Source organism: Solea solea, chromosome 8 (genome assembly GCF_958295425.1).
Source record: "Solea solea chromosome 8, fSolSol10.1, whole genome shotgun sequence".
In the NCBI taxonomy this organism is placed as follows: Eukaryota; Metazoa; Chordata; class Actinopteri; order Pleuronectiformes; family Soleidae; genus Solea; species Solea solea.
In genome coordinates this window covers 24,003,698-24,021,365 of record NC_081141.1, presented here as the reverse complement: position 1 = coordinate 24,021,365, position 17,668 = coordinate 24,003,698, and the positions used below count along the sequence as shown (strand labels likewise).

Below are 17,668 nucleotides of genomic sequence, written 5' to 3'. Positions count from 1 at the left end.
TCTCAGCCGCTCTTCCGACGGTGCAAACACAGAGCGGCAGTAAAGCAGCCACCTGTTGTTCACGCGATAGTGTCTGGACAAGCACAGATGCTGTTTTACTGGGACATAAAGGAGCAGTGAATGGACCTAAATACCTAACTAAGCATTTATATGGGTGTCTGTTCTCAGGTAACTGACAATGTTAGTGACATAAATTCAACGTAACGTTATATGAAGGAGGGAGAGAAAAAAAAAGTGCAGTAAAAGACTGACACAATGGGGGGAGAAAAAAGAAGGTAAGGAATGTGCTAGAGAGAAAACTTTTTTTTTTTTCCGAAGGTTAAAAGGTTGTACAATCTTTGTACATGTGTTTGTGCCTCAGGCAGCAGGAATAACTGAAGGGAGGAGGAGGAGGAGGAGGAGGAGGAGGAGGGAGGATAGAGTCATTTTGTGTTTGTGTTTCCGGTCTGTGAAGCAGTGTCAACCCTTCCTCAGGCAGTGTGTGTGTGTGTGTGTGACACGAGACATAATTACCTTGTCATCTTTGTCAAAATCCTCATCCTCGTCCTCCAGCAGGTCCTCCACCGCTTGCTGACAGTTGTGACACAAGAAAGGGGGAGGGGGAGAGAAAGGGAGATGGTAAATAAAAATGTTTATGCACAGATAAAACATGAGATAACGCGGGGTTAATGTCGTCAGAGCAGTCGAAGAGGCGAGTTAAAGTTTGTCTGTGAGGAGAGTGTGGAGACATCGCGCAGCGGCGTGCAAACATGTCACAAGCTTCAAAAAACGGTTTTTGAATTCATTTTTAGAAACCTTCTTTTGTTGGATTGTGTTGAAACTTCTGGAAATAAACGCTCTGGCTTTGAATTTCCAACGACGCTGAGGATTGAAGTCTATCACAAAGGCATTTAAATCTACCAATCGGCGTGACAAGGCATCACAACTCTTCTTCTCATTGTGCTCGAGTCACCTCTGACCTCTTTCTTAACCTCCACCTCTGGATTTCTATGTGCTCATCCATCTATCATCTCTGTGGCCTCTCTCGCAGAGCGATGCACCACCAGAGAGGGAAAATAAAAGGAGAAAGAAAGAGACAAGTCACAAAGAACGGCAACTATGTGCTTCAGTGGTCCACAACCGATGAAACGGGAGCTGCCGTGTGTGTAGCCCTGAAGCCCCCAAGACGCCGCCAAACGTATACTGTACAGAGAAAAAGGAAAAATGACACAAGCGTGCACAGTTTCACAACCACAGACGCACACTGGGATAAATATACTGCACAACAAAACAATGGTATGTGAGACGTAGCCTTTGAAACGCAGCAGAGACGAGGCTTTATGGGAAAATATTCTGTACATCTCAGGTCATGAGCTCACGCCTTTTTATTTAAGGCCAAATTTATAGTCTCACATTCACAAAACATGAGTCCGGGTTCTGTGTAGCAGAACAATGGATAAAGAGAACATAAAGTGAAAGTGAGCAGATGTTGAAGTGACCTTCATGGCTGCATAACTTTTTTAACTCTTTCATTTGCTGTTTTCAGGCTGCTGAATCCTGTCCCTGTGCTTGACACCGAGCGCATCGCAGACGACGCGCATCACTGCAGTTACGCAGCGAGAATAATTCCAACGGTTTCTGAAAGCTGAGAAGTTGTACGTCAAAGCCAACGTGTGGTCATTACGGTAATATCACTCGAATCAGGAGTGAATCACTGGAGAGGAGAGCGTTTGCTTGTTTTTGGACATAAAGACAAAGACTTGTTTGTGTACAACTACAGTGTTTTTTCTTAATAAAACCTTTTGTTTTTCTTTCATTTTAAATTGTTAATACTCTATTTTAATGTGCAGTAAATTGTAAATAACTGCCAGATATTATGTAAAGAAGGGCAGAAGCACTTACTCACAGGACATATTCTGGCCCTTTTATGGTTAAAATATGTCCAGAAGATGGACATTTTGAGGCTTAGGTGTTAAGGGTTAATATTCTGTGTGCACTTATAATATTAAAGATGCCTAGTAGTATGATTTTACTCATACTACTGTTTCCAAAGAAAAGTTTATTTTATGTGTGGCATTTTAAGGCGTTTCAAAGCAGGACATGGGGATTCATTTTCATTTTTAAAGATAATTAAATATATAAATATGTATCTCGGCATGCATGAAAAACCCCTGAAGTAATCAGATCCACTTGGGTCAGCGCTTTGAAACGATACTGTTAAGTGATAACTACTGACTGTGTCTTTGTGAACACTCCCCACGCGAGGGTCCACAGATCACCGTGTTCAACCCTCGCACGCTGTGTTTGTGTCAGTCACACGACAAAGCCACAAGGTCACATGGCCACTCCCATATTTACATAAATATCATAAGCCGTACAGTTATCAACCTCAGCGCTCATCTGCTCTCATTGTCGTATTGGGTTACCAGCGTCACCCCCGTCACCCCCCCCCCCCCCCCACCCCACCCCACCCCAAACCCACCAGAACCTTTGTTCAGCCTCAGCATCACCGCAAGCCCCTAACCACGTCCAGAACTGCACAAACTAGTTTGGCGGAATCAAAAAAAATCATTACTTAACAAGACAATGGCTTTTGTCCTTTTTGTTTTTCATCGGAATAAGGGGGGAAACTTTGTGGCGGCTGACATAAGCCTCTTATGTAAATGCAGCTTCCCACACAAACAAAGAAGAGTTCAGATCAGCACAGTTGAAAGGGTACAGTCAATACTGTGCATGTGTGTCACAGTTTTATGGGGGTTTTTTTTATTTCTAAAGTTGTTGCCTGTGTGACTGGATCAAAGTTCCGGGAATTTGTGTTCAAAAAGTTCAAAAAGTTCAAAGTTGAATGTTGGGAACTTCAACATAGTTGGTAAATAATATATTTGATCATAATCTTTTGATGCAAATACAGTTGAATATGAAGGTTTTTCCTCAATCACAGGTACACAACTTACTGCAGGGCTGTTGAGGCCACGCCCCCTATGTGCACCTTGCATCACATGACATCACAGATGATTTCTACAAACTTGAGCTGTTAAAGACCCACATTTGAGCCCAAGGACGAAATAAAGTCAAGTCAGTTGTAAAGTACATTATAAATCTGTGCATTATATTAGTGTTTTTTACTCTTTTCTTTTTATCTTATTCCACAGAAGAATGCCACGTATGCCATACCATAACATACTGACCAACAGTATGTTTTACAATAATAATTAAAAAAATACATTATCTTATATTTATCATATTATTTTATATGTTATTGTGATTTAATGTTTTGATTCCATTTCATTTCTGTCTGTTTTTTGTTATTTACAGATTCATTTTGCTTCATAAATATGTTATAACACTATAAACAGTATCAGAATAAACACTTTACTTTGAAATGTAAATATTAAATATTGTTTAACTGCAACATCACGATGGATTATCAAGATATCGTTTTCATTTCTAATCACTAAACAGTTCATTAAACTAAACTGTTGGACTTTTTTCACTTCACCGGCCCCCGGTCCCCCCTGCTGGCCAGACTAGAAGTTCACTGGGCCCTCTGTCATTTTTAGTTTGAGGCCCCTGGTCTAGACAAATAAGCTCGACGGTTCACACTTCCAAAATCTCTTCATTGATACCAAACACTTCGCACAGAGGGAAGTGTATCACGTTCTCACGTGATACTGTAAGACAGAAAATCCTCTTAAAACAAATGAACTATAACTGCTTATAAAGTCATCATGGCTCCTCCCCCAAAATCCTCCTTTTCACCCGTGCCAAAACACAAACACAACGGCTTCTTCCACACAGAGGCTTTGCCACGACGCGGCTGGCACCCGCTCCGCTCCCAACTTTAAACAAAGCTTGAGCGTGCGCTCGCTGGGGAAGCATGACCTAGAGAGACAGAGAGAGTGATAGAGTCGTTTGTCTCCCTCCGTTCTCCACTCTGCTCGCCCTCCCTCCCTCCCATCGCCCGTGGTTATGGAGAGAAGTCGTGTTTCCCGCGATGAGACACTGTGTAAAATTAATAAATAAAGAGACGCGGAACGTGTCGTCTGCCCTGAAGATTGCCGCGGCTAAACGTGTGCGCTGAAAACGACTGCCTCACAGAGGGAGGATATAAATGACCTCTCTGTCTTTCTCTCCTCTTCCATCTACCTCTTTATATTTGCTGTATGATATCATTGCTCTGCTTATCCCCCTCCCCTCCATTATCATGTTGTTTGAATTACTATCATTACAAGACTGCAGCATCAAAGCCTCTGCCTTCAACGGGATCACGTCGCGCCGATGTTGCCCGCAGAGCAGCTCCTGACAATTTCAGTATCTACTGAGGTGGGGATTAACATATTCAGACCTATTCAAATAATACAGGGATGATTTAAGCTACTACAGATTACACCGTGGCCCCGTAAACACACACAAAGATAGTGATAATAATATAAAAGACGGGCAAAGAATATAAGTGGGTACAATGACATTGAGAGTTTGTATGAATGCGTCTGTTTGGCCTTGAGAGCAAAAGAAAAAAGAAAAAAGAAGCTGATTTGCAAGAATTACGTTTTTTTGCTGTTTCGGCTCTGATCCCTACACAAACAAAAAAGTTAAGCTTTTATATATTTTTCCTTATTTCTTATTTTTTTTATAAATCGTTTTTCCTTATTGGAGTTAATCGCTTATCGGGACAACAAGGGGTGTTTTTAAAAGGGCTGTATAAATAAATTTGACCTTTGACCTATACATGAAAGGTATTTAATGACGTAAAGGTCCAGTTTGCAAGACTGTAATGGTGAGACGGCTGCACGTCACCTCTTTTATCACTATGATCTTAAACTGTTTTACTTTCAGATCTCCCAAATTGTTATGATTCAAACATCTTTATTAAATTTTTTTTATTTTAAGGCTTTTTGTTTGTTAACATTGTTATTGCTTTTACTCTCTTGTCTCCACGTTCTTTCTACTCGATATCATTGAGAATTACAGAAGAATTGCGAAGTAACCACTAAGTACACACTGGTTTGTCCATTCAGGCTTCTGTAGAAAACATGGTGGCACAAGATGGCCCGTGTCATACACCTCTTAGGATAAAAATGTTGTTTTAAGGACTCTGTGGGAGTCAAAAACAAGCTTCCATGTCCCCTCCAAAACTAAAACTACTTCATTAAATGGGGGGGGGGGGTTACATCAGCACAACTTCCTGCTCATTTGTCAACACCTCGGACGTCACAGGATCTTCAAAATTCACCATGACAGCTGACCATAGACACACTCACAGCTTCTATAAGAACGAGCTGCCACCGTCACAGCCTGCGACGCTCGTCTTTGACTCATGGACGATAGCAACGGCCTTGGCGACCGCACGTTAACTGACTCACACACACACACACACACACACACACACACACACACACAGACCATTTCAGTGTTAAATTCAGAGATGAGAGAGAGATAAAAATCTAATACTATAGTCGTGATATTAACGCATGGATGTCAACTAACTTTGTGCACTTCAGTAATGATGAGAAGACAGAGGTCCTGTCGTTCATGTTGTTCATGTTGATCTGGGTTCTTTAAGTCGATACTTTGACACCTACAGTGACAAACCTGGTGTAAGACTCGACAGCTATCTTAAACTTGATGTGCAGATTAGCTCCGCGGTCAAGTCCAACTTGCCCAAGCTAAACCGTTTCTTTCTCGGCATCACATTGAGATTTTAATCTATACTTAGAGCCGCTTAGACGACTGTAATGCGTACTGTAAAACATTTTACTGTTTCATTTACATTCCAGCTTGAAAACTGCAGGACAATCCTGAAGAAGAGAAGAAAAAAGCGATGCGTCTGGTCATCGTAATCTGAATGTCAGGACAGATTTACATTCAGCCTAACAGAGCCAGATCTGTCTCAGTCATTTACTGTCGCTCTGTGACGGATGAAGTGCACGAGGCCTGTTAAAATTCCAGTCCAAAAGAACGCCCGGAATGACTGGATCTTAGATTTTCCCGTGTGACTGAACCCTTACAGCACATACTGACGGGTGAACCAGTTGTTAGGGGAAAAAAATAATAAAAAAAATCGTCACACACTGTATGGAATGTGCATATTCTGCTTTCCCTCTGTGACACGACAGCAGCCCGTGTGTCCTTTTGAAGAAGAAGAGGCCACTTAAGTACAGAAGGTGTCATTACTGTGACCTTCAGCTCAGGTTGTGTAGTGTTAGAGTGATTCTGAGACCTGTAACTTCACAACAGTTAACACCACATGTGCCTGATCAATGTGGTACGTGAAAGTGAACAAGCTTTTGGAAATGAGTCATTTTCAATATAAACAACAACAAAAAAACACCCTCAGTTAAAGTGGAGGGATGTTTCTTTCACATAAAACACAATATACCTTGTGCAAATACTATGTTTACTTTACTATGTTTACATGATGTTAGAAAACAAATTAAAAAAAAAAAATAGTTGTGTTGTCGGGGACGATGCGCAAAGAACAGAGATTTGGCATCTGGGACGCTCCACGACACCCCGACGAGAAGTCTAGCTGTTGTTAAAATCTTTTCTATTTTCCTGCCAAGTCTGACATCTCCTGTGACGTGATCCTGGATGCTGACCAATAGGATAACAGAGTGCTCTGACGTGTCGTAGGGATGCTGCTGCTGCTGCTGCTGCTGCTGCTGCTGTTAGGTAAAACAACACTGAGGAACCTCTGCCTCTTTGACGACCACGGCACAGATTTTGGTGAGAAATAGCAACCCGGTAAATAATGATTGACAACTTCTTATCCCGTGACCTATGAACTCCCGCAGTGTCGTGCATGCTGATTGGTCGTGGGTCGCACTTGTAGTTGCCAGACATAAATATCGTGTAGTCTGATCAACAGTGTTGACAAGCGACAACTCTGCATGGAAACATACTGATAGTGATCGACTCCTGCTACACGACGAGAACTCCTCTGAAATTGACCGACATATACAGTACCTAACCCACAAGTGCAGTCTCGTTAAGGGGCTTCCACTCCCCCTGAACACATCATGGCGTTTAAATCAGGAAAAAGTGCTAAAAGCTTCCAAACACACACACACACACACACACACCACATTATTTTCACCCTTTGCCTGAAATGCCTCCGTACTTCCTCCACTCTCCAGCTTCACTATCTCCCCTCCTAACCTTCCCAATGACAGCCGCAGGGGGAATTGACGCCAAGGCAGACATCCCAGCGAACATGAAGATATACTTTCTCCTCCGTTTTTCTCCCATTCCTCGATCCCTCCCTCCCTCCCTCCCTCCATCCTCCTGCTGCTCTTCCTCTTTGATACGTGAGGGGGTTTTAACCTCTCCAGCTGCTGAGGTTTGGCTGACTGGCTGGCTGGGGGATCTCAAGGCCCTACTTGGTATGCTCTGTCCATGAGTGTATGAGTGTATCTGTGTGTGTGTGTGTGTGTGTGTGTGTGTACATATTGCCTACACCACAGTTTCTTCAGACTGGGGAGTCGAGGGGGGGGGGGGGGCTTGTGTGTCTGATAAGGGCTGCTAGCGGAGCCTGGCTGACCCACACAGGCCCTTCACAAGCTGTCAGAGCCATGGCCCTTACGGGGGGGGGGGGGGGGGGGCCTTCCATCTGCACTGCCCCAACTGTGGCTCGCCCAGCAAGGGGGCGAGATAGGGGTGAGGCCAGGGTGCTACCAGAGCTGGAGGCAGGGGGTGGGGGTGAGAAGGGTGGCTCCATATTCATGAAAACAACACCAAATCTGTGAGCGCTGGAAAAGATTAGCTGTTTTTCCACAGCCTTTTGTAGACAGGAATGCCGGGGCCTTCATTTAAAGCTGCAGTGCATTACTTTTGGTGATTTCTTTCTGTTGTTGATGATGTTACTATTCTGCCTCTGGTCTTTGTACACACAGCAACAATGTAGCTTTTTGTTGTATGGGCGCGCAGCGCAACCAGGGTTTTTTCAAGTTGTAGAGTTAACTTTTACAACTTTTCATGGTTGTTTCGTTGTGTTTTCAGTCATACTTAAGCCTGTTTGCGGCCGCCTCGCTCTGCTGGCGCAATGTTGCCGCTGCCTACGTCGTGTGTACACGTGTGTGTGGGTTTTCTCCAGATTCTCCGGTTTCCTCCCACAATACAAAAACACACAATATTGGGATTGGGATTGGGATTAGGACACTCTAAATTGACTGTGAGAGAGTGGATGTTGTTTGACTCTATGTGGTCTTGTGATGGACTGGCGATCTGTCCTTTCGCCCTGTCAGCTGTGATTGGCACAGCTTTATCCATGTGGAGGATAAAGCGGTAGACAATGCATGGATTCCACAATAAGAGGCATTAACATGGGTCTGAAGGGGATTGTTAGTCTGAAACAGCCGAACAGGCAGCAACTCTGTGACGTAAGCATCCTAAATTACGTTCCTCATTCCTTATTCATTCACAAATCGGCAAGTGTGTTTAGTCACAGAGATCATTCACTCGTTCCCGCCAACACTGTTAAGATTCAGAATCAGCAAACACAGTAAAAATGTCCTTTTTTTAGAGACACGATACCGTCTCGTGTCATTTGTTTGTTTCACTCAGCCGTGGGAAAGAGGCCGAGGGCTGATACGCGTGTCGCTGATGTTCAATCTATTACAGAAAAAAAAACCCCGCAAACAGCTACAGCAGTACAGACAAAACAACAAGAAGAAGAAGAAGCGGCAGCGAGGCAGACACCCGGAGCTGCCGATGTTGTTAGCAAAGAGCACAGACTGTTACAAAGGTTCAATGTGATGAAGGGAGTTATAGACAAATCCAGGGGAAGGAAGGAAGGGAGAGAGAGAGACACACACAACAAGGTGAGACGGAGAAGATTCCACGGTGGCATTTCTGATGCTCCCGATGCTCCCGTCCCGCTTCAAACTTTGCCCGTCGCCTGTCTCTCTGCCTGCCAGCCTGCCATCATCCTATCTGCCATTTGAGCAGAGACAGTGAGAGGAGCCGGGGCGGCACGGGGGAAATCAGTGGGGCACAGGCGCTCCCAGTTAAAAGTGACATGACCTTTTGATTTTGTCACCTGTCACCAACTGCCATGTCTGACTCGGCACTGAGGAGTGCCTGCCATCCAACAACCGCTGCTTTACTATGCTCCCCTCTCTCTGAATGCCTCTCTGTCTTCGTCTGCTCCCACTCCATCTCCCTTCTCCTTTTCTTTCCAGAGTTGCAGTTCTTTTACGGGGGGGAGGAGGGGGGAGGAAACGTGACAGTGTGACTTTCTGGAGGAGTTGAGGTATAATAGGCAGCGTTTCCCTCTCTTCCTTCCAGCGCTCCTAATACTTGCTCCGCGTGTGTTGTGTGTCTCTTAATGAGGGCAGATGTCACGGCACAGACAGTGTGTTTAGAGATGCAGTTTTCTGTTTTTCCGTAAGATGCAAAATCAGGAGGGAAAAAAAAAGAGTAGATAAAATTGCCAATGCACACGGTTCAAATAAAAACCAACATTATTATCTTGTAACTGAGCCAGTGTTGCTGTTTTTGACACTGTTGAACAATTCACCGGCGTCACAGTGAGTCAGGAGAGTAAAGGATAAAGTGGTACAGCTTCAACTAGAGCTACGTTGATTTAAAGACTATAATATGTAATAAGCTTGCATTAAAATATCTGAAAACATCAAGACAAGTATATCATTTAGTAAGTAGTGTACTTACATTATCCTTATTTGCATAGAACTCTATATTTCTATTCTAGGTGAAATTAAAAGGGTCACCTTTTAGTGTGTTTTATGACTTCTGTGAGTCCTGCTGCCAAAGGTCACCAAACAAGGCAAGAGGAAAACAATTCCCACACTCCAACACTGCTTCCCAATATCTTCCATCTAGGAAATTACATACTGTGTGTTTATGACAAAATGTGAGTGGTTTTATTTTTAAGGACGTCTCCACTTCATCCAAGAGTTTGCTCTGTATTTGTTTTCATTTCCAGAGAGTCAGTCGTCTTTGTGCAGAAGAGTTTGTTTGGGTTCAAACGATTCTTGGAAGCCTTTGCAGTGTTCAGCTCAGTGTCAGGTTGTTACCTGACAGAAGCACACATGTCATTAATGAGGTTTGGCTCTCTTCACTCTCTTCACCACTTCCCCCAAGAAGGAAAGTGGGGGTGTGTTCAGAGCAGGAGGAAGTTGCAGTGGATTGGGTCAAGGTACGGAACAGGTTGAGCAGCTGATTGACAATCTGGACTGACTGGACTGAGTGGACGAGCCGAAACCAACAGCACACTGAAGGGTGGAACCAAGGGCCGGCCGACCCAAACACATACCAGGGCAACTTACGAAGATTTTCAAAAATCTGACTTGATTTTAAAAACACAACACACTTTTCTGCACAGTTTTAGGGATGAGATTCCAGGGATTTGGGATCTCACAGAACATTGCATGATTTAACATGACTTCAGAAGGACTAGTCGGTGCCATCCGTTAGTTCTCTTCAATATCAAATTTACGCTTTTGAAATTGTGCGTTTGACGACATTAAAATCGTGTCTGTTAACCCCTCAAACTACAGTAATTTGACCATGATAATCTATTCAAATCTGAACGCCCCTGTCCAATCCTCCTCTAGTATGAGACAGGTTTTCTTTCATTTACCGGGGATACATATATGTCACATTTACACTGATATCTCTTGTATCTTATAACCCAACAACGTCAAAAATCCACACTGCCCACACTGGTACCTTAGTGAGTCATCTGCCAGCCAACAGACACACAGACAGACAGACAGATGGACAGACAGACAGACGTTTCCTGCATTTATAGATAGATGCTTAAGATGAAGAATCGTCAGCTCTAACTTAAAGTATCCTTTCGACCATTAAAAATACTGTTCTGCAATATGTCGGGGGTGGGGGGGGGAAATCCGGTGAGTGAATCAGTGTAATGGACATATGGGATTAAAATGACTAGACCTAATTGCCCATCATCCTATGGTAGAGAGAGACATCGCCATGTTTCATGTGAACAGCCTGCACTGACATGAGCACCTTCATAACATCTGGTAAAAGCCTTTTTGGGCCAGCGAAAACGGCGAGGAAGGATTTCTACAGGGATGTCTCCGCGCTCAATAATCTCAACGCCCATCGTATTTGCTCACGCAGTCCAGCACACACATGAATACACCACACGGCTATGAAAATATACTCTACACATGCTTACACACACGCACACACACACACACACACACACACACACACACACGCCTTGCAGCCTTTTTCCTCTCGCAGAGGAGCTGCCTGTCCTCTGATTGACCGAGCTCAGCCTGCTGGCAGCTTCCTCTGCAGCAGGCTCGGGATGGATCTGAGCTCCGGTCTGTTACGGGTTTCTAAACAAGAGCGAGATGGGAAGGAAGCGGTCACATCATTAAAAGGCCTCGTTCACACCTGGCGCTAGCGTCCGTCCTTAGCGATGTGATCGCACGTGGAGGGAATTAAGTGTGACTGTTCACACCTGGCGTTAAAATGCATCCTGGATTCATCTCCCGAGACCACGTGAGATCAGATCTGGATTCACTCTCCTTTATTCAAATACACACTGACATCATGTCTGAACAAAATTAGGGTTTTTAACAAGTCTTTACTGCACACGTGTCCGAGCTGACTGCATCAAAGCCCTACTCACGACGCTGTAACATGAAATAAGGTTTAACTCTTTAACGCAGAGCATAGTGCACTTTGCATTACCGCAATTACGCAATGGTTTGGGCGAATGGAAAAATTCCAACTGCTTCCGAAAGCTGAGAAGTTGCCCGTATAGAAATGTTGCTGTTGCAGGAAGCTGGCGAATCAGGAGAATGTTGGAAAAACGCCTGTAGGCCTACATAGTTTCCATTTTTTTGGCCTGTTTTTGGACATTTACATATGTTTTATACTGTTCAAATTTACTACAGTGGTGTTTTTCTACATAAAGCTTTTGGTTTTTCTGCATTTTAAATTGTTAATACACTATTTTAACATGCAGTAAATTGTAAATTACTGCCAGATATTGAAAGTCACTCTAGGAAAAATGGGCAAAAGCACTCCATACAGACATTATGAGGCTTAGGTGTTAAAGGGTTAAACCATAAAAAAATCGAGCCCTAACCCTGACGTGATGTTTTTGACACCAATTAGTTCCGTTTGCATGTGATCGGATCAATCAGGACAAGTCTGAACGGGCTCAACGTGCTTCTCCACTCCCCAACAACAGTGGACTTCACATAAATGCAGAAAGTACATGATCAGCTCCGAGCAGGAAAAGTAAAAGCAGCATCATCCTCTGCATATATTCAACAGAGTAAAAGGTCATCGTTTTTCTGTTGGTTTGTTTCACCGAGCATGTTACGGCGCGACACGCAGGTCAGGCTCACGGTGCTGAGGAGTCAGGGGTCGCGGGTCAGAGTGCTACGCGATAAGAAGGGAGGTCGGCGACCTCGCTGGTGAGTCGCCTCCTTTAATCGCTGTTCTGAGGACGCTCCGACTGCTTAGCAGGCACCGGTCAAGGTTGGGGCGAGGGTAAGGAGCTGTGATCCGGGATCTGTTTGCAAAGCAGCGTGTAACCACACAACAGTCAGTGACCCTGAGCGGTGAATTACAGCGTGTAAAGAACACTGGGTTTGTTTATTTGGAATAGACAGAAGTAAGGAGTGCGGTTGTGGTGTAAAATCACCCTGAACTCATCAGATGAAGTGAGACCTTTCACTTCATTAAGGAATCTGTACTGTAGTTCATGCTTCTCTCCCTCTCTCTCTCTCTCTCCCCCCAGCCTCTCTCTCTCTCCCCTTCTCTCTCTTTCACCCTTCAGAATAAGTTCAGCAGAGATTCCTTTGGCATTACCCTCACCCCAGACTGCTGGAAAACCGCAGCGCTCCGGATGCTGACCCTTCGCTCGGCTCCGCACACAATGCTTTAATTTGGTGTGTTGTTTAAAGTAATTAGAAAGACCTTTTCCATTGTTTTCCTTTCTATTCTTCTCTGTTGCCTGCCAAGTGTGAGTGTGCGGGGGGAGGACGGGGGGGGACGGTGAGTCGTCCAAGACTTCAGCTTCATAAAGAGTCGGAAGATGAATCCAGGGGACTGGGACTGTTCTCCCACCCCCCTGAACCCCCTGCAGATCAGGGGGAAACTGTCTAAAAACAAACAGGGACAGGACTCGGGGGAACTATTGTCTGAACGTGTGTGTGTGTGTGTGTGTGTGTGTGTGTTTGCAGCATTTGCAAACAAAAACACCTGCAAATCATGAACGCCTTCAGAGTTGACTCTGACGTTGACTGCGTATATAAACTCCAGTCTGACAAAGTCAAGTGATCTCGCGACTGAAGGAGACACAGAGTTGATAACCCAGCGAGTAAAAAGAGGGTTCACCTCGTTCACCGGTATCCAGACAGCGAGACTGTGGCGCGGAGACGAGCGAGGAGAGAAGTGTCAGGGAATCTTCTTTGTGTCGCCCGTGCTTGCGCTGTACTGTTCAGCACGACTGTCACAGCGGCAAGAAATGAAGCATTAATGGGTTCTTATCTTTGACAATTAATCCCAGCGTCATCAGATACTGTTACATAAAACCGCGGCCGCTCGCAGAGTCTTGTACAAATCCGGCTACAAGCAGAAACAGACGTGGGATAGAAACACACACAAACATTGACACACACAGATAACTTCCCTGTATTCTCCCACACACACACGCACACACATGCGGTACCAAACAAGCACTTGGTGTCACTCATGCAAATAGTGAATGTAGTTTCGGTTCGGCCTAAATGTTTAATTTGGAATTAAGGAGGAAAATACCAGATTATATCAGGGAAGATTTCACAGACTTCTACTGTTAATCACATAACTGATGACAGTGTTATCATGGATCAGGCTATGACTGTTTTTGTTTATTTTATTGTAAAATGACTGTAGGTATGGCTATGAAAGAAACACCTCAAGTTTAAATACAGTATTTACACAGGAAAAGACTGCTAATACGGTGAAGTTAGAGTAAAATAGTGTTTATGGGGGAAAACGCTGAGTAATAACGTGAATATAACTGTGAATTTAAAGTAAAAACATGAAATATTGTTGAATCTTGATTAAAGGCACGTTCTGTAACATGTTTTTTTGTATTGAGCCATAAAATGACCACCACAGATTAAGGAAACATGTCAATTTAGAATATTGGCTTCAATGATAAGGGTCTGAGAGCCCATGGCCAAGTGGAAAGAGAACTTGGCTTGGTGATGGTTGCCAGTTCGAGTCCTTGCTAGGTCAAGGGTCAGACTCCCCCTGAGCAAAGTACCTAATCTCCAGGTGAACTTCATCTAGTGCACTCCTTGTGCCGGTCCGGATAAATGGTAGGGTTGTGTCAGGGCATAAAAATCACATATGAGGATCATCCGTTGTGGCGCCCCCTAGAGAGGGAGCAGCCGAAAGGAACCAAAAAGTGTGGAGTTACAGGTAAACAGCTGCCAATTTACAGTCATTTACTATAAAATGACAGAGTAACCTTTGTTACCGCGGTGATTCACTGTAAATAGACACACAGTCATTTGCCAGTAGTTTACGGAGGTTGTACAATAAACCGTATTAGTGCACACTGTGTTCATCATGACTATCCCACCACCTGCCCACTTCCAGACACACACACACACACATGGTTTTCATGACTTCAGAGGACATAACCATAATTACTACTGGCCTAATCCTAATCCTAATCCTAACCCTAACCTCAATCTAACCTTGAAACATGTCTTCACCTTAAAATGTAGTCATTTACATTATGGGGACTTGCTTTTTGTCCCCATAAAGTCCCCATGATGTGACTGTGTCAACAGATTGCGGTCCTCACAACATCAGTAATACCTGAACACACACACACACGTCTAAATACCAGCACTAACAGCTTTAAACAAAACACTCAACAATGCACTTTATAAAGTGAAGAAAGTTCATTGAAAGAATATTAGAAATTATCATTATTATTATTAGTATTATTTTTTTAGCAGTGCTATTATTACAAAAAAGGAAAATCTTCATTGATCTACAGTATTTAAGACGTTTCATTCTTCAAATTCAAAACTATGACCCTGCAAAAGACTCTGAAGAGAATGAATGAGTAAATGAATGAATGGTGCACAAACCAAAAGAAAAAGAATAATCAGTAACAGAAAAGAAAGTAACAACAAAACTAAAACAGAAGGAAATACCAACTCTTTTGTTCTGGGTCTGAAACCATTAGACTAAAACAGTCAAAAAAAATGATGTTATAAGTTTATCATAAAGCACCTACTGTAACTTAAAGCATTCCTGGTCTACATGTGGAATCAAATTCATCGCCGTGACGCTACACATTTCAGTATCAGACCCTGAAATCAGTGAAAGTGAAGCGTTCATACGACAGCGCGGTTAATAAGTGTCCATATCTCCGCTGTTTTTGTCTCGGAGCACAGGGACAACTTTGTGCGACAGTTTTATCGTTCTTAAAAAAAAAATAAAAAAGCGGGAGAGAAAAAAGAAGGCACTTGCCATAAGAGTATCAACAGTATCAACTTGTCTTAATGTTCCAACCAATTCCTGAGGCACTTCAGACACAAAGGTCCCTTTCAGGAAGCCAGAGAAAAGCATTTCTGCATGAAGTGGGAGTTACATGAATTTATTTGTGTGTGAAGTATGCGGCGTGTCATGAGAACGTGTCACTGAACGTGTCGCTTCATGTTAATTAGGAAAAAAAAAAAGAGAATGCCATTATGTGTGGACAAACGTAAGCAGCAGGTATATATGAGGGACAAATCATCAGGCCAGGGTTTTGTCTTAAGGCATGTGCACTATTTTCTTTTCTTTTCTTTTTACAGGCAATGTCGCCATCTACAGGCAGGTAAAGGTGCTGTCTGCAATGTTACTCCTGGCTGTCACATAAATGGGGATTTGTGACCCAAACTGCAAATATTAACCTTCATTTATGGATTGAAGTGATTGTAAATAAGTTCAATTTGAGGATATTAACCAAAACCAGGTTGTTGTGAAACAAACAGAAAGCCTGAATCTGTCTCATATAAGTTTAAAAGTATTTTTTTCTAATACTATGTTAATAGAGGCTTATACAAAAAGCACTTACAACCTAAATCTGTGTTTAATTTGACTAATTCCAATTGGATGTATGCAAAGAAATTAGATTATGGTTCATTATCTCGTCCAAATCCAATCAAATCTAATGACAAGAAGCCTTATAAGGAGATAAATATACACATATAGAGAAAGTCTTTAAACCGGTTATTTCCGACTGAGTCTCGGGGAAAAGAAAAAAAAAGAGAGAGAGAGAGACTTATTAAAATTAATCACTTCATTGTTCACGCTCACTCCATCGTCCAGTCCTGTCTGTGGTTTCCCGCTCTCCACTCTTCCAAATGTGCTCGGCCGTGATTAAAACATGTCTGTTTCTCCATGACATTGCTTTGACATCATTTAATTGGTATAAGAGATAGAAAAAAATATATAATAAATGAATGAATTAAATAAATACACCACCAGGTAAGTGGCGTAACGTAGCTCAAGGTGACAGCCTATTATTTCTCCCTTTTCTTTGCCTGAAAGGAGGCAAAGTGAGAAACGTGAGATTGCGCCGAGAACGCAGCCCCTCGACGGGAAGATGGAGTTATTAAAAAAAAAAAATGGATCGGAAAGAAAAACAGCAGAGATGTTTTTCTTTAATTAAATTCCAATTTGCTCCCAAGTTTAGGACGGCTATTTAATCAAAGGGTTGTAGTTTAAATAAGTTTGTGTGTTTGTCTTGTTCCCGTTTCCGATTTTTGTTTGTTTGAAACCAAAATGAACGTCGTGGAGAAAACTAAAGTGCGACGTCAACGCGAGACAATGGCGCCTGTGAGACGAGGCTTCATGCGGCGCGCTGAGAGAAAGGCGGAGGGATACGCGAGGATCCGGCGGGGGGGTGACTCACCACGTCTTGCCGCGTGTCCTTCCCCGACGCGATGAGGATGTAGTTCCAGACCAAAGGCAGCAGCAGAGCCAGGGGGATCATATAGAGTTCGAAGTTCCACACGAAGATGACAAAGAGCTGCAAGGAAAAAGAAAAGCGGGACAAAAAAACGTGAGAAGAGCGAGGGTTAATGACGCATACATGCACTGAACCCCCGCACTGAACCCCCGCACTGAACCCCCGAGAGCGTACGGCGACCACATGTGCGACACACACACATTCATATGCAGAATCATAACCACCGTGGAAAAATATGGCTTCGCTCCAACAAAGGTGCAGGCCCTGGTGTCGCGGCACCGGGGGTTCAATCCCCTGACCCTTTAAGGCTTTCTGGGCCTTCAGCGTGAGCACGAGCACACTGAGGATGATGAGTACAAGCCGTCAGAGCCTCTTCCCTCCATGCCAATCATCCCAGAGGCTGAGGTCATGTACCGTTTCAGCTGCAGCACGTCAGCGCTGACCCCTTCCACACTGAGGCCCCGAACCTCGGCGGCTGACCTCGCACACCCCACACCCTCAGTCCCTAACCCTGTCACTCCAAGACCCAATACCCTCTCTATCAGCCCAAAAGACTCACATGCCCCATCTCTAACCTCCGCCGCGTCCATCTGCCAAAACCATCACCTCTCTGCCTCCCCTCTCATCGCCAAACAAGCAAAGAACCATCTGAATATTAACCTTTCCCCCAAAAAAAAAAGTTGTATTCTGGTTTTTTGGCACAGCTCTTTA

At 43.7% G+C, this 17,668-nt stretch overlaps 1 protein-coding gene across 7 annotated transcripts in view; it reads right to left on the bottom strand.

The window, feature by feature from the left end:
• Positions 1-17,668, bottom strand: part of mctp1a (multiple C2 domains, transmembrane 1a) — a 165,803-nt gene that overhangs the window by 37,155 nt on the left and 110,980 nt on the right. For all 7 annotated transcript variants that reach the window (XR_009241129.1, XM_058636127.1, XM_058636128.1 and 4 more), the window contains 2 exons: positions 16,901-17,017; positions 514-570 (listed from right to left, as the gene is read on the bottom strand). Coding sequence is in view for 6 of the 7 variants with exons in the window: in XM_058636127.1 (XP_058492110.1) it covers positions 514-570; positions 16,901-17,017 (174 nt within the window). In the remaining variant the exon portion in view is untranslated. The remainder of the gene's footprint in view (positions 1-513; positions 571-16,900; positions 17,018-17,668) is intronic.